General features: G+C 31.2%; 1 protein-coding gene across 2 annotated transcripts in view; it reads right to left on the reverse strand.

Moving 5' to 3' along the window:
• LOC143349120 (SPARC-related modular calcium-binding protein 2-like) overlaps positions 1-4960 on the reverse strand; it is a 142306-nt gene extending 137346 nt beyond the window's left edge. The window contains exon 1 of one of the 2 annotated variants that reach the window (XM_076780092.1): positions 4440-4960. In XM_076780092.1, the coding sequence (XP_076636207.1) occupies positions 4440-4526 (87 nt within the window). In that variant the 5' untranslated portion in view covers positions 4527-4960. The remainder of the gene's footprint in view (positions 1-4439) is intronic. The other variant, XM_076780093.1, reaches the window with a different exon arrangement.
• Positions 4961-25460: the final 20500 nt, after the last annotated feature.

Here is a 25460-nt window from a genome sequence, read left to right on the forward strand (position 1 = left end):
GTGCTCCGTATAAACAGAGCCTCGCAATCCGACCGATTCAGGAAGCTGACGGGCCTGTCGACTTGTCACTTGCCAACAAATATCTAGCGACAACTGATGATTCCAATAGGTTCGTAAGGCAGACATAACCTCTACTATATTAGGTCGTCCAATACATTCAGTTTTGTTCTACGACTTAAAGCAACATTTTAAACATGGAACTTTATTGGTTACTATTATTACACTATTATTCTACATTGTTAATTAGAAAGTGCAATCGAGTTAATTTTGGTTTATTCATAGCAAACGGACCGTTCATCGATAGAGGCGAGTTATACATCATTCGATTCGCCTAATTCAGTACATTATTATTTGCGGAAATTCGTTATTTTTGTTTAAACTTGTCGCAAAGTTGCAATAAAAAAGTGAGGTTAAGTATATTTTGATAGGTTCGCAGGTAGAAAGAAGTGACTGTTGTTACTGTGTTCATGTTGGAAATTATAAATACCAGGAAGTCGAATGCTAATTTGTTAAACATGTATCGAATGCAATTTCTGTTAATATTTCATTGAATAAATCACCATTTTCCTGTTGCGTAGGTTTACTAAATACGTAATGGTTCAGGTATCCAATTTAACCTTCTTGAAACTATAAAATATCGATAGTATTGTATGTTGTAAAAAAGATTAAAGAATGTGTGGCATGCGTCCAAGTGGTCTCAATTTAATTCATGTAAGCATCAGTAATCTTCAAACGCTGTGATTAATTTTCAAATGGCCTTTGTGATATTTTCTACGACAAAATGTTGATTCATCAATCTCGACAATCTTCTCTATCTTTTTAATTGCTGTGCAGAAATTATACAGCCAATCGACCACTATTTGTCTATTTGTCTATAAAATAAGATCACTGCGAGACAGTATTTTTATTTAATTTTAGTTATATAATAATACGACATTGCTCATAATTGTATGTTAGCTTATATGTTAATTTTAGGACATTTGTAGCTGAGTTAGGTCTGAGTTAAGGGGGAGGGGGCAATATTTTGTACTCTTGCTGTACATAATGTCTACTTAACCTACTCCTGCATGATATGTGCATAAAAAACTGACTTTTATGCATACATGTTTAACAAATTAGCATTCGACTACCTGGCATTTATAATTTGCACTACAAACACAGTAATGACAGTCATTTGTTTCCACCTGTGAACCTGTCAACAATATACTTAACCTTACTTTTTTATTGCAACTTTCCGACACGTTTAAACAAAAATAACGAATTTCCGCAAATAATGAAATGTATATTAATAATGTACTGAATTAGACGAATCGAATACTCGTCTATTATTCTACATTGTTAATTAGAAAGTGCAGTCGTGTCAACATTGGATAATCAGACATAACCTCTATTATGAATTAACAACAGATGATCAGACATAAGCTCTATTATGAATTAACAACAGATGATCAGACATAACCTCTATTATGAATTAACAACAGATGATCAGACATAACCTCTATTATAAATTAACAACAGATGATCAGACCTAACCTCTATTATAAATTAACCCCTCAACGTTCATACCCGAGTCTGACTGCTTTGAAAAACGATATTTGTTTAATCTAATGGCTTAAGGGATGATAATATTTGTTTTCTTTCAAATTATACGTTGGATACACCATTGTAAGTAATAAAAACCGCATGTTTAGAAACAAATCCAATAAAGAAAACTGATCATTCTTGGTTAACTCGAAAAATATGAACGTTAAGGGGTTAACAACAAATGATCAGACATAACCTCTATTATAAATTAACAACAGATGATCAGACATAACCTCAATTATAAATTAACAACAGACGATCAGACATAACCTCTAATATTAGGTCGTCCCATATGTTCGTGACGGAGTTTTGTACTACAACTTAAAGCAATATTTTAAACATATAATGGAATTGTATGAAAAACAGTAAACCTCTTTTCATTCGACAATTTTCTCCTCTTCCTTTGGCGACGCCATTGTATCTACAAAACTTGTTCGATTTTTTATTAAAATGTAGTTCAACGCTTTTCATTAAAACATTGACATTTCTAAATTGTTTACCCATTAATGAGCCTGGAGATTGTTGTTTTTTATTTCTTAGAAGGTTTTATTATATGCTAACAAAAATATTCATGCACGAGCAAGAAAATTTCGTTCCATAAGTGTCGATTCTAAACTTCCAGCTTTTACACAATATCTGTTTGTTTCAAATTTGTATGAATTATTTGTTTTCTATTAAATTACAAATTTTAAATCAGTTTCAGAATATCGAACGACACGAACTTGTGGTATAACCTAATATGTAATGTTACGTAATGTGGGATAACCTATAATGTATACGTAACCAATTATAATATTGCTATCTCGATTCTGGTGAATTTTGTTCACGATTTCCAATGTGACTCGAAACTTTCTTACGATTTTTCTTTCTTAAGAAATTGTTATGCAAGTTAAACCAGTACAATAGGATTTTTAACAACTTGATTTTTATTTGAAAATAATTCAGGGCTGATAATAACAATAATATTCAACAGTCTACAACTTTTAATATCAAAACATGTATTTTGCTTAATATCTAATGGTAAAATACGATTTATCTGAAAAGTTAGGCAAGTTTTATTTACGTTTAAGAAATACAAATTTAAAATTGGTTCCAAGACTAACTTCTATTTACGTTAATTTAGAAAAGAATCTAAAAATTTACCAAACTTTTGAAAACATCGAAAAAGAAATTAAGAAACATGTCGCTTTTTAACTAACTAAAAACGTCAGTAAAGAAACTGAAAAGTAAAACGCCTAATTATATTTTATCAATTTCGTTTTACACTTGTAATGTATCCACCATTTTGTCATTTCATTTGTCGTATTAAAAAAGATTTATCTGGAAACCAAGTACAGATTAAGAATTTTGTAATACTATTCGATGAAAGAAAATTAATTTGTTATTAAATAATATATTACGTAACTTCCAAAATCCCTATGCGAATTTACTAATTTTTTATAGTTATTTTTACGCTTTAGTAAATATGTAAAAATTAAAAATTGTTAAATATAAAACTATTTAAATAATATTAAAATGGTTAAAACAGTCATACAATATATTGGGTATTAAAAGTTTTGATGAATTCTAAAATTTAAAAATTAAAGTAAAATTAAAAAAATTAAAGTAAAAATTAAAAATTGTAAAATATAAAACTATTTAAATAATATTAAAATGGTTAAAATAGTCATACAATATATTGGGTATCAAAAATTTTGATGAATTCTAAAATTTAAAAATTAAAGTAAAAATTAAAAATTGTAAAATATAAAACTATTTAAATGATATTAAAACGGTTAAAACTGTCATACAATATATTGGGTATCAAAAGTTTTGGTGAATTCTTACTAGGGATTTTGGTTTAAAATAATAGATTACTATTAAAATTCTTTGACAACGAATTACTATTCCTTGTTATCTATTTTGTTGAAAATTAATATTAAAAACAGACAGGGAGTGAAAAAACATATATTTACGGATTTGAAAAATGGCTGTTAAAAATGGTTTTCTAAATTCAAACGTGATGATTTTTACCTAAAAGATAAGGTAATTCCCTGTCACTGATAATCATACTTCGAACAATTTAATGAAAATCCACGAATTTCAACGAACCAGATTGCTGATGCGATTAAATAAATTATTTTTGTTCATTTATACCAAAATCCATTTAATATTTCTAGTTCGAGGGATCCACCATAAGTTTTAAGTCAACACTGATATAAACCAATGATTGATAGCGTCATATCGCGAAAGTGCATTTCATTGGGTTGGCCAAACATTTCGTGCGAATTTTGGCGATACTTCAAATCTCAAAACCATATAATTATTCGATAGTCAACATTTAATTATATATTATCACGAAAAAGTTTGAAGATTGGATTTTACGAATGAATATCGAAAAAGGGAATTTTCGACGTATCATTCAGTTATATTTTGAAAAACTTCGATTCCTAAGAGGTCATTAAATAACGCTTGTTCATCTTTTTATGGTAGTTATGAAGCTATCTGAAAGATGGTAATAGGTTATAAGTTGGAACGTAAAATTCACTATGAAGATATTTCCTATGATAAAAGAATCGCCTATTAGCACGTTTAGAACCGTTCGAACATTTCGGCTAACCTACAAACGAAAACAAAAACGGGGTCGTTGAATAGTGCTTGTTTAGCTTTTTATGGGAATTACTATCTGAATAGGTTACAAGTTGTAACGTAAAATTGATCACGAAACGAAGATACTTCCTATCGCAAAAGAATTACCTATTTGCACTACGAACGAAATCCTATATATACATCACTCGGTGTCCAGGAGGAACAAATCGCGAGATATCGGCGTAACGAACGATTCTCCGCTAAATTGTAGTTATTTGGCTGCTTACCTTTGCCATGGTAACGGTGTTGGCGGCAGCATCGAGATAAACGAAGACTGATAGGAGGACGGCTGCACGGATCATCGGGATCAACATCGTGTCCTCGGCTGGTGGTGGTACGTCCTCGAGGGTCGAAGGACCGAAGCCGCTGGTCCGACACGCACGACACGCACGACACTCACACGCACTCACTGTTCCTGACACATGGCATCCTCCTTTTCATGATTTCTCTTGTCCCCCGTTTGCGCTGCTCTGTTCGCGATACCGCGTTGCCACTTTGTTCCGTTCCCGGCCGCCGCGCCGTTCACCGAGGACCGGACGATTCCCTTTTTCGAACCGCGACCGGGTCCAACGGGGGTAGCTTCATGCAAAGAAGAGGGCTCCGCCGCGAAAGGACGCGAGACGTATGTCCAGCCGTGGCAACTGCTGCCGAGCAACTGGCACTTGCTCGCCTGCTGGAGCGGCCTGTGTCGGCCAGACGGCAGACTCCCCGTTGCAGTCTCTTCTTTCTCTGCGCTACGGCGCGTCTCTTCCTCTCTATCGGGAATTTCGACGGTCCCGAACTGCCGGAAACCGGGCACGTCTCGCTGTAAACTTTGTCACACGAGCCAAATTACGCGGAACCGGTATTTTCCACGCAGAAAATTCCAACACATTATTTGTACCAAAGAAATTGATACGACACGCGGTGGATAGTGTTCTCTTACCAAAAGTCGAGTTTTTTTATGAGTTTTATTGGACGAATGGGTCATTTTGACTGCTTTGATGGATCTCGAGTACGAACCTCCAGTCAAATTACACGAAATCGGTATTTTCCACGCAAAAATTCCAACGCACTATTTGTACCAAAGAAATTAATACGACACGCGGTGGATAGTGTTTATTCATTCTCTTATCAAAAGTCGAGTTTTTTTATGAGTTTTATTGGTCGAATGGGTCATTTTGACTGCTTTGATGGATCTCGAGTACGAACCTCCAGTCAAATTACGCGGAACCGGTATTTTCCACGCAAAAATTCCAACGCATTATTTGTACCAAAGAAATTAACACGCGATGGATAGTGTTCTCTTACCAAATTGGACGAATGGGTCATTTTGAATGCTTTGGTGGTTCTCGAGTACGAACCTCCAGTCAAATTACGCGGAACCGGTATTTTCTACGCAAAAATTCCAACGCATTATTTGTACCAAAGAAATTAATACGACACGTGGTGGATAGTGTTTATTCATTCTCTTACCAAAAGTCGAGTTTTTTTATGAGTTTTATTGGACGAATGGGTCATTTTGACTGCTTTGGTGGTTCTCGAGTACGAACCTCCAGCCAAATTACGCGGAACCGGTATTTTTTAAGCAAAAATTCCAACGCATTATTTGTACCAAAGAAAATGATACGACACGCGGTGGATATAGTGTTTATTCATTCTCTTACCACAAGTCGAGCTTTTTTATGAGTTTTATTGGACGAATGGGTCATTTTGACTGCTTTGGTGGTTCTCAAGTACGAACCTCCAGTCAAATTACGCGGAACCGGTATTTTCTACGCAAAAATTCCAACGCATTATTTGTACCAAAGAAATTAATACGATACGCGGTGGATAGTGTTTATTCATTCTCTTACCAAAAGTCGAGTTTTTTTATGAGTTTTATTGGACGAATGGGTCATTTTGACTGCTTTGGTGGTTCTCGAGTACGAACCTCCAGTCAAATTACGCGGAACCGGTATTTTCCACGCAAAAATTCCAACGCATTATATGTACCAAACAAATTGATACGATACGCGGTGGATATAGTGTTTATTCATTCTCTTACCAAAAGTCGAGTTTTTTTATGAGTTTTATTGGACGAATGGGTCATTTTGAATGCTTTGGTGGATCTCGAGTACGAACCTCCCGTCAAATTACGCGGAACTGGTATTTTCCACGCAAAAATTCCAACGCACTATTTGTACCAAAGAAATTAATACGACACGCGGTGGATAGTGTTTATTCATTCTCTTATCAAAAGTCGAGTTTTTTAATGAGTTTTATTGGACGAATGGGTCATTTTGACTGCTTTGGTGGTTCTCGAGTACGAACCTCCAGTCAAATTACGCGAAACCGGTATTTTCTACGCAAAAATTCCAACGCATTATTTGTACCAAAGAAATTGATACGACACGCGGTTGATAGTGTTCTCTTACCAAAAGTCGAGTTTTATTGGACGAATGGGTCATTTTGACTGCTTTGGTGGTTCTCGAGTACGAACCTCCAGTCAAATTACGCGGAACCGGTATTTTCCACGCAAAAATTCCAACGCATTATTTGTACCAAAGAATTTGATACGACACGCGGTGGATAGTGTTCTCTTACCAAAAGTCGAGTTTTTTTATGAGTTTTATTGGACGAATGGGTCATTTTGAATGCTTTGGTGGTTCTCGAGTAGGAACCTCCAGTCAAATTACGCGGAACTGGTATTTTCCACGTAAAAATTCTAACGCATTATATCTATTTGTACCAAAGAAATTAATACGATACGCGGTGGATATAGTGTTTATTCATTCTCTTACCAAAAGTCGAGTTTTTTTATGAGTTTTATTGGACGAATGAGTCATTTTGACTGCTTTGGTGGATCTCGAGTACGAACCTCCAGTCAAATTACGCGAAATCGGTATTTTCTACGCAAAAATTCTAACGCATTATATCTATTTGTACCACAGAAATTAATACGACACGCGGTGGATAGTGTTTATTCATTCTCTTACCACAAGTCGAGTAAATTTTTTGTAAGTTTTATTAGACGAATGGGTAATTTTGACTGCTTTGGTGGTTCTCGAGTACGAACCTCCAGCCAAATTACGCGAAATCGGTATTTTCTAAGCAAAAATTCCAACGCATTATTTGTACCAAAGAAATTGATACGACACGCGGTGGATAGTGTTTATTCATTCTCTTACCACAAGTCGAGTAAATTTTTTGTAAGTTTTATTAGACGAATGGGTAATTTTGACTGCTTTGGTGGTTCTCGAGTACGAACCTCCAGCCAAATTACGCGAAACCGGTATTTTCTAAGCAAAAATTCCAACGCATTATATGTATTTGTACCAAAGAAATTGATACGATACATGGTGGATATAATGTTTATTCATTCTCTCATCAAAAGTCGAGTAAATTTTTTGTAAGTTTTATTAGACGAATGGGTAATTTTGACTGCTTTGGTGGTTCTAAATTGTCTTTTTTATAACACGATATTATTTGAAGTAACTTCTTTTTGAAAAGACACTCACACAGGGTGTTCAAGCGATTTTCACCGAAAACTATTGTAATTAGAAAGAAATGAAAGAGAGAAAAGTTGTATAGTTTCTTGTGACCAATAGGACAGTGTATATTAATTTTACATTGTTTTTCGAGAAATGGAGGTGACTGGTTTTCGTAAATAGAATTTTTTTAAATATTGTTCACGATGTCCACAAATATAAATGACGTGAAAAAAGTGATTCGTAGAAATTTATATTCGCGCCTAAGGGAGTCATATTTAATTGTAAAATATAATTTATTAGGTAATATTTTGTTTATTATTCTTTTTATTTTATATTTTTATTAGTGGTTTATTCTTCTATAGTTCAAACATCTTTATTGTTATTTATAACAGTAAGATATTTATTTTTAAAATTTAATAAAAATTATTTAAGAGTTATAAACACAGTGTTATTAAATATTCAAAGTCTTTCTTTTATTTCCGATATTCTATGACCTTGAAGGTCATCATATAGTACACAAATGAGCTTGACAAATGTTTTCGAGTGACATGAAAAAATATATTTCATTTAAAAGATTGAAGGTCACCTTCGTTTCTCGAAAAATATTTTTGCAAAATTAATATACACTATTTTATTGGTTATAAGAAACCGTGAAATTTTGTTCTGTTTTTATTTTTTTCCAATTAGAATAAATTTCGAAAAAATTGCTGAATACCCTGTATATAATCAAAGCAAAATAGGAATTTAAAATTGTATAAAATAGGAGTTTAAAATTCTTCAATACCAAAATAAATATTCAAATGTATTAAATTCGTAAGTATTACGTATCATCTATATTTATTTTCGTCTGAATCAACTATATTAACTGCTTTATCTAGTCTTACAGACGAGGATGTCGATTTTTCTATTTATGGTCCTGTTTTAATTTTTGTGACTGTATCATTTAAATTTATGTCTGATATATTGTTCTGTGTTTAGAATATTTGAATTAATATTTTACGTAATGTTATGTAATATACAGGGTGTTCGGTCACCCCTGGGAAAAATTTTAATGGAAGATTCTAGAGACCAAAATAAGACGAAAATCAAGAATACCAATTTGTTGATTGAGGCTTCGTTAAAAAGTTATTAACGTTTAAAGTTCCGCCTGTACTGAATTTTTTTCTCGAAAATGCGTAAGATTTCGAAGATATGTCTATTCACCAAAAATGATTGTAATTGACCACTGCAATCGAAAATAATTTTTCCAAAACGATTTGAAATTTTTTTTTCCGTCGAAAAATTTCACACCTTCTCGAATTTTTTTCTCGAAAGTGGGTAGGATTTCGAGGGTATGTGTAATGATACAAAATTATTGTAATTGACCCCCGCAACCGAAAATAATTTTTCCAGGACGATTTGAAATTTTTTTTTTTGTCGAATTTAGGCACCTAATTAGATTTTCGGTAAGGAATTTTTTTCTCGAAAGTGCGTAGGATTTCGGGGGTGTGTGTAATGACCAAAAATGATTGTAATTGACCCTCGCAACCGAAAATAATTTTTTTATAACGATTTGAAATTTTTTAATTTTGTTGATAATTTGTTCACCTTCCTGAATTTTTTTCTCAAAAGTGTGAAAGATTTCGAAGGAATCTGTTTTCACCAAAATTGATTGTAATTGACCCCCGCAACCGAAAATAATTTTTTTAGAACGATTTGAAATTTCTTAATTTTGTCGATAATTTGTTCACCTTCTCGAATTTTTTTCTCGAAAGTGGGTAGGATTTCGAGGGTATGTGTAATGATACAAAATTATTGTAATTGACCCCCGCAACCGAAAATAATTTTTCCAGGACGATTTGAAATTTTTTTTTTTGTCGAATTTAGGCACCTAATTAGATTTTCGGTAAGGAATTTTTTTCTCGAAAGTGCGTAGGATTTCGGGGGTATGTGTAATGACCAAAAATGATTGTAATTGACCCCCGCAACCGAAAATAATTTTTTTTAGAACGATTTGAAATTTTTTAATTTTGTCGATAATTTGTTCACCTTCCTGAATTTTTTTCTCAAAAGTGTGAAGGATTTCGAAGGAATCTGTTTTCACCAAAAATGATTGTAATTGATCCCCATAACTGAAAATAATTTTTTTAGAACGATTTGAAATTTTTTAATTTTGTCGATAATTTGTTCACCTTCTGGAATTTTTTTCTCGAAAGTGGGTAGGATTTCGAGGGTATGTGTAATGATACAAAATCATTGTAATTGACCCCCGCAACCGAAAATAATTTTTCCAGGACGATTTGAAATTTTTTTTTTTGTCGAATTTGGGCACCTAATTAGATTTTAGGTAAGGAATTTTTTTCTCGAAAGTGCGTAGGATTTCGGGGGTGTGTGTAATGACCAAAAATGATGGTAATTGACCCTCGCAACCGAAAATAATTTTTTTATAACGATTTGAAATTTTTTAATTTTGTAGAAAATTTGTTCACCTTCCTGAATTTTTTTCTCAAAAGTGTGAAGGATTTCGAAGGAATCTGTTTTCACCAAAAATAATTGTAATTGATCCCCGTAACTGAAAATAATTTTTTTAGAACGATTTGAAATTTTTTAATTAAATTGTTAATAACTTTTTAACGAAGCCTCCATCAACAAATTGGTATTCTTGATTTTCGTCTTATTTTGTCCTCTAGAATCCCCTATTAAAATTTTTCCCGTGTGTGACCGAACACCCTGTATATTTATTTATCGCTGAATATAGTATATTCAAATTAAGGTCTCGCCATTCGTATAAACGCATTAATTAGTTACATATGATTGTTTTTATTATTTATTAATTTTTTTTTATCGTATCTAATAATTTAATTGGAACCAAAGGTAAAAAAAAAATTATTAAATAATAAAAAAAATCAGATACGAAATTACAATTTTGATTAGTGGTTTTTAAGATTCTCAAGATTACAATAAATTTCCTTCGTGATTTGAGAATTTCGAAACCGTTTCTAAATTATATTCTCGAGAACTGAGAATGGAAATTTATGAAAAAAATTCTCGAACCAGAATTCTTAAGTATAATCACTGCCAGGAACTAAATACATATTCATTTACAGTATAATTCTATGTACACGTTCCAAGAAATTCGAAACTAATAGTCATTTTAAGTTATGAGATGCTGTTTCATGAAACAATCTGACTCATTTTCCACTTATTGCGGTTTATCGATACACTGATCATTTAGCAAATCATGCAAAGATTATCTACAAAGATTATAGCGAATTGGTATTTTATCAGTAAGCTTCTAGAGCAATTATTTCACAGATGAATCATTATTCGATGAAAGTGAGTTGGAAATATCGTGACTAACACCACAACTATTTTATTATACTCGTATTAACTTATATCTTATGTCACTTTTGGAACAATTATTAAATTTTGATTGATTAATACATAAATGTTGTGTTGAAAACACTACTAAGCTGATTACAAAGAATAAAATTCTTGACCTATCAGAAATTAATTCAATCAATCGTTAATTAAAATAAAAATAAATAAATGATAAAAAAAAAATACCAAAATGTCTCAGTAATTGGATACATCAAACATATACATACAGTGAGTCAAATATTATGTTATAATTTATTTATTATGTTATAACTTTAAATATAACAGGAATAAAAATTAACAGCACAAAAATAAAGGATCTTGGACATTCGATTAACATAGAAATAAATTATAAATGACAATTAATCAAGTATCAAGCCAAGAAAGTTTCCGTACAGATGAATTAATTTAACTTAAACAGTGAAAATTTTGTATTAACACGTTGACTGCCACGGTGGTCACCGGTGACCGGCACTTTAACTTAAATACAGTAACATGTTGTGTATTTAAAATACTTTTTTTTTTATATACTTTCAAACTTTGGAACCTTGAAAATATGTCTGAAAAACCATTTGACGAAATTCGTAAAAATAATGAAGTTTCAGCCATTTGGATTAATAATGATAATAGAAATTCTAAACGCGTTTTTCTCGAAACCATATTTTCAAAACTCTTGAAATTTATAATGAATCTTCAGGAGACATGCCTATATATATTTTTTTTTAATTTCAAAGACAAGAAAAAAATTGATACTTGAATTTTAAAGCATTGCTAATTTAAAAAAAATTGAGATATTGAATATTTTTAGTTAGAGCTACAACTGTGTCTTTACTAAGCAGAATCCATTTTGATTCCTTCGTTTAAAATGAGCTGAATATGACGTCAGCCATCTTGGAAAGTTTTTTGATACAATCTATATATGGTCTTCTTGAATTTCTACATTTTTTATTATTTTGAACTAAAAAAATTTGTGTATAACCTCAAAAGACAAATAATAAACTGAGTTAGGCACTGATACTGAAAAGTCTTATGGTTTTTTCATAAAAAATTTAAAAAGAATGCCTAATTTTCAACAGAACAGATATTCAAATATTAAGTTTGGAAGGAATACAAAACTTAGGTATATTAAAAAATTATTAATTTCCTATATTACGATTCACCATATGTTTTTTATTTTATTACGTAGTTGCAACTTTAGTTTTCCAAAATTTCAAAGACGAGAAAAAAATTGATACTTGAATTTTAAAGCATTGCTAATTTAAAAAAAATTGAGATATTGAATTTTTTTAGTTAGAGCTACAACTGTGTCTTTACTAAGCAGAATCCATTTTGATTCCTTCGTTTAAAATGAGCTGAATATGACGTCAGCCATCTTGGAAAGTTTTTTGATACAATCTATATATGGTCTTCTTGAATTTCTACATTTTTTATTATTTTGAACTAAAAAAATTTGTGTATAACCTTAAAAGATGAATAATAAACTGAGCCAAGCAGTTACATTAAAAAGTCTTACGGTTTTTTCATAAAAAATTTAAAAAGAATGCCTAATTTTCAACAAAACAGATATTCAAATATTAAGTTTGGAAGGAATACAAAACTTAGGTAAATTAAAAAATTATTAATTTCCTATATTACGTTTCACCATATGTTTTTTATTTTATTACGAAGTTGCAACTTTAGTTTTCCAAAATTTCAAAGACGAGAAAAAAATTGATACTTGAATTTTAAAGCATTGCAAATTTTAAAAAAATTGAAATATTTAATTTTTTTAGTTAGAGTTATAATTGTATCTTTATTAAGCAGAATCCATTTTGATTCCTTCGTTTGAAATGAGCTGAATATGATGTCAGCCATCTTGGAAAGTTTTTTGACACAATCTATACATGGTCTTCTTGAATTTCTACATTTTTTATTATTTTGGACTAAAAAAATTTGTGTATAACCTCAAAAGATGAATAATAAACTGAGCCAAGCAGTTACATTGAAAAGTCTCACGGTTTTTTCATAAAAAATTTTGAAAGAATGCCTAATTTTCAACAGAACAGATATTCAAATATTAAGTTTGGAAGGAATACAAAACTTAGGTAAATTAAAAAATTATTAATTTCCTATATTACATTTCATCATGTGTTTTTTATTTTATTACGTAGTTGCAACTTTAGTTTTCCAAAATTTCAAAGACGAGAAAAAAATTGATACTTGAATTTTAAAGCATTGCAAATTTAAAAAAAATTGAGATATTGAATTTTTTTAGTTAGAGCTATAACTGTGTCTTTATTAAGCAGAATCCATTTTGATTCCTTCGTTTGAAATGAGCTGAATATGACGTCAGCCATCTTGGAAAGTTTTTTGATACAATCTATACATGGTCTTCTTGAATTTCTACATTTTTTATTATTTTGAACTAAAAAAATTTGTGTATAACCTTAAAAGATGAATAATAAACTGAGCCAAGCAGTTACATTAAAAAGTCTTACGGTTTTTTCATAAAAAATTTAAAAAGAATGCCTAATTTTCAACAGAACAGATATTCAAATATTAAGTTTGGAAGGAATACAAAACTTAGGTAAATTAAAAAATTATTAATTTCCTATATTACATTTCATCATGTGTTTTTTATTTTATTACGTAGTTGCAACTTTAGTTTTCCAAAATTTCAAAGACGAGAAAAAAATTGATACTTGAATTTTAAAGCATTGCAAATTTAAAAAAAATTGAGATATTGAATTTTTTTAGTTAGAGCTATAACTGTGTCTTTATTAAGCAGAATCCATTTTGATTCCTTCGTTTGAAATGAGCTGAATATGACGTCAGCCATCTTGGAAAGTTTTTTGATACAATCTATACATGGTCTTCTTGAATTTCTACATTTTTTATTATTTTGAACTAAAAAAATTTGTGTATAACCTCAAAAGTCGAATAATAAACTGAGTTAAGCACTGATATTGAAAAGTCTTATGGTTTTTTCATAAAAAATTTAAAAAGAATGCCTAATTTTCAACAGAACAGATATTCAAATATTAAGTTTGGAAGGAATACAAAACTTAGGTAAATTAAAAAATTATTAATTTCCTATATTACATTTCATCATGTGTTTTTTATTTTATTACGTAGTTGCAACTTTAGTTTTCCAAAATTTCAAAGACGAGAAAAAAATTGATACTTGAATTTTAAAGCATTGCAAATTTAAAAAAAATTGAGATATTGAATTTTTTTAGTTAGAGCTATAACTGTGTCTTTATTAAGCAGAATCCATTTTGATTCCTTCGTTTGAAATGAGCTGAATATGACGTCAGCCATCTTGGAAAGTTTTTTGATACAATCTATACATGGTCTTCTTGAATTTCTACATTTTTTATTATTTTGAACTAAAAAAATTTGTGTATAACCTTAAAAGATGAATAATAAACTGAGCCAAGCAGTTACATTAAAAAGTCTTACGGTTTTTTCATAAAAAATTTAAAAAGAATGCCTAATTTTCAACAGAACAGATATTCAAATATTAAGTTTGGAAGGAATACAAAACTTAGGTAAATTAAAAAATTATTAATTTCCTATATTACATTTCATCATGTGTTTTTTATTTTATTACGTAGTTGCAACTTTAGTTTTCCAAAATTTCAAAGACGAGAAAAAAATTGATACTTGAATTTTAAAGCATTGCAAATTTAAAAAAAATTGAGATATTGAATTTTTTTAGTTAGAGCTATAACTGTGTCTTTATTAAGCAGAATCCATTTTGATTCCTTCGTTTGAAATGAGCTGAATATGACGTCAGCCATCTTGGAAAGTTTTTTGATACAATCTATACATGGTCTTCTTGAATTTCTACATTTTTTATTATTTTGAACTAAAAAAATTTGTGTATAACCTCAAAAGACGAATAATAAACTGAGCTAAGCACTAATACTGAAAAATCTTATGATTTTTTCATAAAAAATTTAAAAAGAATGCCTAATATTCAACAGAACAAATATTCAAACATTAAGTTTGGAAGGAATATAAAACTTAGGTATATTAAAAAATTATTAATTTTCTATATTACTTTTCATCGTGTGTTTTTTATTTTATTACAAAGTTGCAACTTTAGTTTGCCAAAATTGATTATCTCAAAGATTAGTCTTCCTATTTATTCGTGCTGGAATTGAATAAATAACGCAATAAGTACGAGCACAATAGAAAAACGAATCGTATACGATCTAGATCACACTAAATATAACAACCTAAACAGTTTCGATAATCAACGTTCTACTTTAGTTTGACAATATCTATACTTGCAATGAAACTGCGTAGCATCTTGTGTATAAATAAGATATCGAACATTACTCGCCGTTTTTCGAAAGTCGTTAAACTTAAACGAGACAGCATGAATTCATAAGTATGTTGTTGAAAATACAACAAACGATACAACAAACGAGAAATAACAGGATGAAATTAAAATGAAAGAATAGAATGAAGTTAAATTGAAATTAAATTAATTGGATTTAAAATGGAAAATTAGGCATTCTTTCTGAATTTTTTACGAAAAAACCATGAGTCTTTTCGATATTAGGGTTTCACTCACTTTTTTATTCGTTTTTCGAGGATGCACACAAATTTTTTTAATTCAAAACAATAAAAAATTTTCTACCATGTATAGGCTGTATCGAAAAACTTTTGATTCAATTTAATTTGTCAAAATAAAAATACCTGTCTGAAGAGTAATAGCATACAATAACAAATGAGTATCTACATTCTTAAATAATCAGCGTATTAGCAAAAATTAAAAAATTGGAAAACGTAAAAATACATATACAGGATGTTCGACTACTCCTGGAAAAAATTTTAATAGGGGATTTTAGAGGACAAAATAAGACGAAAATCAAGAATATCAATTTGTTGATGGAGGCTTCGTTAAAAAGTTATTAACAATTAAATTGAATAATTTCAAATCGTTCTGAAAAAAATATTGTTAGCTGTGGGGGGCAATTGCAATCATTTTTGGTGAATAGACATACCACCGAAATCCTACTCAGTTTCGAGAAAAAAATTCCTTACCGAAAATTTAATTTCTGACCAGAAATCTTGCCCGAAAATTTCATGCGAATCTTTAAAATATCATAATTCCCGAATGAATTGGACGATTTTCATTTTTAAAAAAGCAAACTACGCGTATTTTGGTAGAGAATATGTACAAATCGCAAGAATATTCGAAGAGTTGGTCCTTGACCCCGCAAAATGAGAAATACCCCCGTAAAAATGCTCCAATTTTCGAACAGTCATAACTGCTACAATTGTGAATATATTTCAATGAAACTTTTTTCTGAGGTAGAGCTCATAGGTACCTACAAGAAAGTATTAGACAACTTTTCTGTAGGACGTCAAACAAAATTACTAAAAATGAAAAAGGAATTCTTAAGAAAAATCGACAGAGGGTTGTTGCTGAAATTTTTTGGCGAAATTGAAAAGTTTCAAATCATTCTGGAAAAATTATTGTTGGTTGCGGGGATCAATTACAATTATTTTAGGTCATTATACATACTACCGAAATCCGACGCATTTTCGAGAAAAAACTTCGAGAAGGTGTGAAATTTTTCGACGAAATTAAAATATTTCAAATCGTTCTGAAAAAAAATATTGTTAGCTGTGGGGGGGCAATTGCAATCATTTTCGGTGAATAGACATACCACCGAAATCCTACTCAGTTTCGAGAAAAAAATTCCTTACCGAAAATTTTATTTCTGACCAGAAATCTTGCCCGAAAATTTCATGCGAATCTTTAAAATATCATAATTCCCGAATGAATTGGACGATTTTCATTTTTAAAAAAGCAAACTACGCGTATTTTGGTAGAGAATATGTACAAATCGCAAGAATATTCGAAGAGTTGGTCCTTGACCCCGCAAAATGAGAAATACCCCCGTAAAAATGCTCCAATTTTCGAACAGCCATAACTGCTACAATTGTGAATATATTTCAATGAAACTTTTTTCTGAGGTAGAGCTCATAGGTACCTACAAGAAAGTATTAGACAACTTTTCTGTAGGGCGCCAACCAAATTTATTAAAAAGGAAAAACTAATTTTTATGAAAAATTGACAGAGGGTTGCTGAAATTTTTTGGCGAAATTGAAAAGTTTCAAATCATTATGGAAAAATTATTTTCGGTTGCAGGGGTCAATTACAATCATTTTAGGTCATTATACATACTACCGAAATCCGACGCATTTTTGAGAAAAAAATTCGAGAACGTGTGAAATTTTTCGACGATATTAAAATATTTCAAATCGTTCTGAAAAAAATATTGTTGGCTGTGGGGGTCAATTGCAATCATTTTTGGTGAATAGACATACCCTCGAAATCCTACCCATTTTCTAGTAAAAAAATCGAGAAAGTATGAAATTTTTCGACGAAATTAAAATATTTCAAATCGTTCTGAAAAAAATATTGTTAGCTGTGGGGGTCAATTAGAATCATTTTTGGTGAATAGACATATCCCCAAAATCCTACCTATTTTATAGAAAAAAATTCAGTACGAGCGGAACTTTAAACGTTAAATAACTTTTTAACAAAGCTTCAATTAACAAATTGGTATTCTTGATTTTCGTCTTATTTTGGCTTCTAGAATCCCCCATTAAAATTTTTCCCAGGGTGAACACTCTGTATATCAATTGTAAAACTATTACTTTTCTCTTTTTTAAAATAGAATTTGCAATATAAATTTTCCATTAATTATTTTATAGTTTCTAAAATAAGAACGTTATTCTGATATAGTGCACTATCGAAAATAATCAAAAGATTACCAAGCACCAATAACTCTTAATCGTTCATATAATCTAAACTATTCTAACAAAACTTCAAATATATTAGATAAGTTAAACGCTACTTAAACGTCTGAAATATACTATAGAAAATAAACGATCAGCAAAAATACGAATTTATAAATCAGTTTCGAATTTTATGTTGTTCCGAGCTACTATCAAAACGGTGAGCTTAGTCATTTGGATACGTTTAGCCATAAAATAGCAGACTACATTGCCCAAGGGGGCTGATAAAAAAAACAAATATTCCCAGCCTCTGGGGAATATACGACATAAATATAATACAATCGATTCGCAATGAATTTCCATTAAAATGTGACGTTTTTAATATCTCCAACAAAAATACAAATATTTAAATAACAATATCGTTTTAATATTTAATAATTGTTCCAAGCAATGTGAGGTTACAAATCACTGTGGAGTACCTAATGATTCTTTTTTTATACTTTCTATTATTTTATAATGTTCCTATAAAAATTTCGTCCATTTTATTTGCACGTTGCATCTACTCTTCGATCGCTGTTTTTCGTATTCGGGAAACAGCTTATGCAACATTTATTTTCGTCCCGACTCCTTATCACATCTTGATCCATGCAGCAGTTGATCTCGTTGATGTCTGCTCTACCGACTGTCAGAGATAAGAACGAAAATATCGTTGTTTTCGTGGCGTCGTTGAAAAGGAAAGATATTAAAATTGCACGATTTCCTCGCGTCGATGCAGAACGCGATAAAACGTTACGTCCTTGGAGATTGCGAGGCATATAAATCAGTTTCTTGCGACGGTACATTAGAGAAACAGTTGGTACACGCGACACATGGGTAATAACCGAACGAAGCGCCGTTTGCATTCCCATCGACAGCCACCGGAGCAATTTCGATGCTCGTTTCTCGCTTCCCTTACCGGACCAACAGAGATAGTTACGCACGATCGAAGATTCATGAGTCATCGAGAATTCGAAACCGATTCAGAACTGGTTGTTTGGCCGGCGGAATGTAGCTTTTAACAGAAGGGGTGCGAGAGAGGGCGCTGGCGGATTATACAGGGTGTTCGGCCACACCTGGGAAAAATTTTAATGAGCGATTCTAGAGGCCAAAATAAGACGAAAATTAAGAATACCAATTTGTTGATGGAGGCTTTGTTAAAAAGTTATTATCGTTTAAAGTTCTGCACAAACTGAATTTTTGAATTTTTTTCTAGAAGGTGGGTAGGATTTCGGGGGTATGTTTATTCATCAAAAATTATTGCAATTCACCCCCACAACTAACAATATTTTTTTCAGAACGATATCAAATATTTTGATTTCGTCGAAGAATTTCACACCTTCTCGAATTTTTTTCTAGAAAATGGGTAGGATTTCGGGGGTATGTTTATTCATCAAAAATTATTGTAATTGACCCCCACAACTAACAATATTTTTTTCAGAACGATTTCAAATATTTTAATTTCGTCGAAAAATTTCACACATTCTCCAATTTTTTTCTAGAAAGTGGGTAGAATTTCGTGAGTATGTGTATTCGCCAAAAATGATTGCAATTGACCCCCACAGCTAACAATATTTTTTTCAGAACGATTTGAAATTTTTCTTTTTCGTCGAAAAATTTAGGCACCTAATTAAATTTTCGGTAAAGAATTTTTTTCTCGAAAATGCGCAGGATTTCGGTGGTATGTCTATTTACCAGAAATGATTGCAATTGACCCCCACAGCCAACAATATTTTTTTTAGAACGATTTGAAACTTTTCAATTTCGCCAAAAAATTTCAGCAACAACCCCTCTGTCAATTTTTCTTAAAAATTTGTTTTTTATTTTTAGTAATTTTATTTGACGCCCTACAGAAAAGATGTTTAATACTTTTTTGTAGGTACTTATGGGCTCTACTTCAGAAAAAAGTTTCATTGAAATATATTCAAAATTTTTGGAATTATGGCTGTTTGAAAATTGGACTATTTTTATGGGGGGTTTTCTCTTTTTGTGGGGTCAAGGACCAATTCTTCGAATATTTTTGCGATTTGTACATATTCTCCACCAAAATACGCATAGTTTGCATTTTCAAACTTTCAAATCCTTCAATTCATTCAGGAATTATGATATTTTAAAGATTCGCATGAAATTTTCTTGCAAGATTTCTGGTCAGAAATTAAATTTTCGGTAAGGAATTGTTTTCTCGAAATTGAGTAGGATTTCGGTGGTATGTCTATTTACCAAAAATGATTGCAATTGACCCCCACAGCCAACAATATTTTTTTCAGAACGATTTGAAATATTTTAATTTCGTCGAAAAATTTCACACCTTCTCGAATTTTTTTCTCGAAAATGCGTCGGATTTCGGTAGTATGTATAATGACCTAAAATGATTGTAATTGACCCCCGCACCGAAGATAATTTTTCCAGAATGATTTGAAACTTTTCAATTTCGCCAAAAAATTTCAGCAACAAACCCTCTGTCGATTTTTCTTAAAAATTCCTTTTTCATTTTTAGTAATTTCGTTTGACGTCCTACAGAAAAATTGTCTAATACTTTTTTGTAGGTACCTATGAGCTCTACCTCAGAAAAAAATTTCATTGAAATATATTCACAATTGTAGCAGTTATGGCTGTTTGAAAATTGGACCATTTTTATGGGGGTTTTTCTCATTTTGTGGGGTCAAGGACCAACTCTTCGAATATTCCTGCGATTTGTACCTATTCTCCACCAAAATACGCATAGTTTGCATTTTCAAACTTTCAAATCCTTCAATTCATTCAGGAATTATGATATTTTAAAGATTCGCATGAAATTTTCTTGCAAGATTTCTGGTCAGAAATTAAATTTTCGGTAAGGAATTGTTTTCTCGAAATTGAGTAGGATTTCGGTGGTATGTCTATTCACCAAAAATGATTGCAATTGACTCCCACAGCTAACAATATTTTTTTCAGAACGATTTGAAATATTTTAATTTCGTCGAAAAATTTCACACCTTCTCGAATTTTTTTCTAGAAAATGCGTCGGATTTCGGTAGTATGTATAATGACCTAAAATGATTGTAATTGACCCCCGTACCGAAGATAATTTTTCCAGAATGATTTAAAACTTTTCAATTTCGCCAAAAAATTTCAGCAACAACCCTCTGTCGATTTTTCTTAAAAATTCCTTTTTCATTTTTAGTAATTTCGTTTGACGTCCTACAGAAAAGTTGTTTAATACTTTTTTGTAGGTACCTATGAGCTCTACCTCAGAAAAAAGTTTCATTGAAATATATTCACAATTGTAGCAGTTATGGCTGTTTGAAAATTGGATCATTTTTATGGGGGTTTTTCTGATTTTGTGGAGTCAAGGACCAACTCTTCGAATATTCTTGCGATTTGTACATATTCTCTACCAAAATACGCGTAGTTTGCATTTTCAAACTTTCAAATCCTACAATTCATTCAGGAGTTATGATATTTTAAAGATTCGCATGAAATTTTCGGGCAAGATTTCTGGACAGAAATTAAATTTTCGGTAAGGAATTTTTTTCTCGAAACTGAGTAGGATTTCGGGGGTATGTCTATTCACCAGAAATGATTGCAATTGACCCCCACAGCTAGCAATATTTTTTTCAGAATGATTTGAATCTTTTCAATTTCGCCAAAAAATTTCAGCAACAACCCCTCTGTCAATTTTTCTTAAAAATTCGTTTTTTATTTTTAGCAATTTTATTTGACGCCCTACAGAAAAGTTGTTTAATACTTTTTTGTAGGTACCTATGGGCTCTACTTCAGAAAAAAGTTTCATTGAAATATATTCACAATTTTTGGAATTATGGCTGTTTGAAAATTGGACCATTTTTATGGGGGGTTTTCTCTTTTTGTGGGGTCAAGGACCAATTCTTCGAATATTTTTGCGATTTGTACATATTCTCCACCAAAATACGCATAGTTTGCATTTTCAAACTTTCAAATCCTTCAATTCATTCAGGAATTATGATATTTTAAAGATTCGCATGAAATTTTCTTGCAAGATTTCTGGTCAGAAATTAAATTTTCGATAAGGAATTTTTTTCTCGAAATTGAGTAGGATTTCGGTGGTATGTCTATTCACCAAAAATGATTGCAATTCACCCCCACAGCTAGCAATATTTTTTTCAGAACGATTTGAAATATTTTAATTTCGTCGAAAAATTTCACACCTTCTCGAATTTTTTTCTCGAAAATGCGTCGGATTTCGGTAGTATGTATAATGACCTAAAATGATTGTAATTGACCCCTGCAACCGAAGATAATTTTTCCAGAATGATTTGAAACTTTTCAATTTCGCCAAAAAATTTCAGCAACAACCCCTCTGTCAATTTTTCTTAAAAATTCGTTTTTTATTTTTAGCAATTTTATTTGACGCCCTACAGAAAAGTTGTTTAATACTTTTTTGTAGGTACCTATGAGCTCTACCTCAGAAAAAAGTTTCATTGAAATATATTCACAATTGTAGCAGTTATGGCTGTTTGAAAATTGGAGCATTTTTATGGGGGTTTTTCTGATTTTGTGGAGTCAAGGACCAACTCTTCGAATATTCTTGCGATTTGTACATATTCTCTACCAAAATACGCGTAGTTTGCATTTTCAAACTTTCAAATCCTACAATTCATTCAGGAGTTATGATATTTTAAAGATTCGCATGAAATTTTCGGGCAAGATTTCTGGTCAGAAATTAAATTTTCGGTAAGGAATTTTTTTCTCGAAACTGAGTAGGATTTCGGGGGTATGTCTATTCACCAAAAATGATTGCAATTGACCCCCACAGCTAACAATATTTTTTTCAGTACGATTTGAAAAATTTTAATTTCGTCGAAAAATTTCACACCTTCTCGAATTTTTTTCTCGAAAATGCGTCAGATTTCGGTAGTATGTATAATGACCTAAAATGATTGTAATTGACCCCCGCAACCGAAGATAATTTTTCCAGAATGATTTGAAACTTTTCAATTTCGCCAAAAGATTTCACCAACAACCCTGTCAATTTTTCTTAAGAATTCGTTTTTTATTTTTAGTAATTTTATTTGACGCCCTACAGAAAAGTTGTTTAATACTTTTTTGTAGGTACCTATGAGCTCTACCTCAGAAAAAAGTTTCATTGAAATATATTCACAATTGTAGCAGTTATGGCTGTTTGAAAATTGGAGCATTTTTATGGGGGTTTTTCTGATTTTGTGGAGTCAAGGACCAACTCTTCGAATATTCTTGCGATTTGTACATATTCTCTACCAAAATACGCGTAGTTTGCATTTTCAAACTTTCAAATCCTACAATTCATTCAGGAGTTATGATATTTTAAAGATTCGCATGAAATTTTCGGGCAAGATTTCTGGTCAGAAATTAAATTTTCGGTAAGGAATTTTTTTCTCGAAACTGAGTAGGATTTCGGGGGTATGTCTATTCACCAAAAATGATTGCAATTGACCCTCACAGCTAACAATAATTTTTCCAGAATGATTTGAAACTTTTCAATTTCGCCAAAAAATTTCAGCAACAACCCCTCTGTCGATTTTTCTTAAAAATTCCTTTTTCATTTTTAGTAATTTCGTTTGACGTCCTACAGAAAAATTGTCTAATACTTTTTTGTAGGTACCTATGAGCTCTACCTCAGAAAAAAATTTCATTGAAATATATTCACAATTGTAGCAGTTATGGCTGTTTGAAAATTGGACCATTTTTATGGGGGTTTTTCTCATTTTGTGGGGTCAAGGACCAACTCTTCGAATATTCCTGCGATTTGTACCTATTCTCCACCAAAATACGCATAGTTTGCATTTTCAAACTTTCAAATCCTTCAATTCATTCAGGAATTATGATATTTTAAAGATTCGCATGAAATTTTCTTGCAAGATTTCTGGTCAGAAATTAAATTTTCGGGATTTCGGTGGTATGTCTATTCACCAAAAATGATTGCAATTGACTCCCACAGCTAACAATATTTTTTTCAGAACGATTTGAAATATTTTAATTTCGTCGAAAAATTTCACACCTTCTCGAATTTTTTTCTAGAAAATGCGTCGGATTTCGGTAGTATGTATAATGACCTAAAATGATTGTAATTGACCCCCGTACCGAAGATAATTTTTCCAGAATGATTTAAAACTTTTCAATTTCGCCAAAAAATTTCAGCAACAACCCTCTGTCGATTTTTCTTAAAAATTCCTTTTTCATTTTTAGTAATTTCGTTTGACGTCCTACAGAAAAGTTGTTTAATACTTTTTTGTAGGTACCTATGAGCTCTACCTCAGAAAAAAGTTTCATTGAAATATATTCACAATTGTAGCAGTTATGGCTGTTTGAAAATTGGATCATTTTTATGGGGGTTTTTCTGATTTTGTGGAGTCAAGGACCAACTCTTCGAATATTCTTGCGATTTGTACATATTCTCTACCAAAATACGCGTAGTTTGCATTTTCAAACTTTCAAATCCTACAATTCATTCAGGAGTTATGATATTTTAAAGATTCGCATGAAATTTTCGGGCAAGATTTCTGGACAGAAATTAAATTTTCGGTAAGGAATTTTTTTCTCGAAACTGAGTAGGATTTCGGGGGTATGTCTATTCACCAGAAATGATTGCAATTGACCCCCACAGCTAGCAATATTTTTTTCAGAATGATTTGAATCTTTTCAATTTCGCCAAAAAATTTCTGCAACAACCCCTCTGTCAATTTTTCTTAAAAATTCGTTTTTTATTTTTAGCAATTTTATTTGACGCCCTACAGAAAAGTTGTTTAATACTTTTTTGTAGGTACCTATGGGCTCTACTTCAGAAAAAAGTTTCATTGAAATATATTCACAATTTTTGGAATTATGGCTGTTTGAAAATTGGACCATTTTTATGGGGGGTTTTCTCTTTTTGTGGGGTCAAGGACCAATTCTTCGAATATTTTTGCGATTTGTACATATTCTCCACCAAAATACGCATAGTTTGCATTTTCAAACTTTCAAATCCTTCAATTCATTCAGGAATTATGATATTTTAAAGATTCGCATGAAATTTTCTTGCAAGATTTCTGGTCAGAAATTAAATTTTCGATAAGGAATTTTTTTCTCGAAATTGAGTAGGATTTCGGTGGTATGACTATTCACCAAAAATGATTGCAATTCACCCCCACAGCTAGCAATATTTTTTTCAGAACGATTTGAAATATTTTAATTTCGTCGAAAAATTTCACACCTTCTCGAATTTTTTTCTCGAAAATGCGTCGGATTTCGGTAGTATGTATAATGACCTAAAATGATTGTAATTGACCCCTGCAACCGAAGATAATTTTTCCAGAATGATTTGAAACTTTTCAATTTCGCCAAAAAATTTCAGCAACAACCCCTCTGTCAATTTTTCTTAAAAATTCGTTTTTTATTTTTAGCAATTTTATTTGACGCCCTACAGAAAAGTTGTTTAATACTTTTTTGTAGGTACCTATGAGCTCTACCTCAGAAAAAAGTTTCATTGAAATATATTCACAATTGTAGCAGTTATGGCTGTTTGAAAATTGGAGCATTTTTATGGGGGTTTTTCTGATTTTGTGGAGTCAAGGACCAACTCTTCGAATATTCTTGCGATTTGTACATATTCTCTACCAAAATACGCGTAGTTTGCATTTTCAAACTTTCAAATCCTACAATTCATTCAGGAGTTATGATATTTTA

Source organism: Colletes latitarsis, chromosome 12 (genome assembly GCF_051014445.1).
Source record: "Colletes latitarsis isolate SP2378_abdomen chromosome 12, iyColLati1, whole genome shotgun sequence".
Lineage (NCBI taxonomy): Eukaryota > Metazoa > Arthropoda > Insecta > Hymenoptera > Colletidae > Colletes > Colletes latitarsis.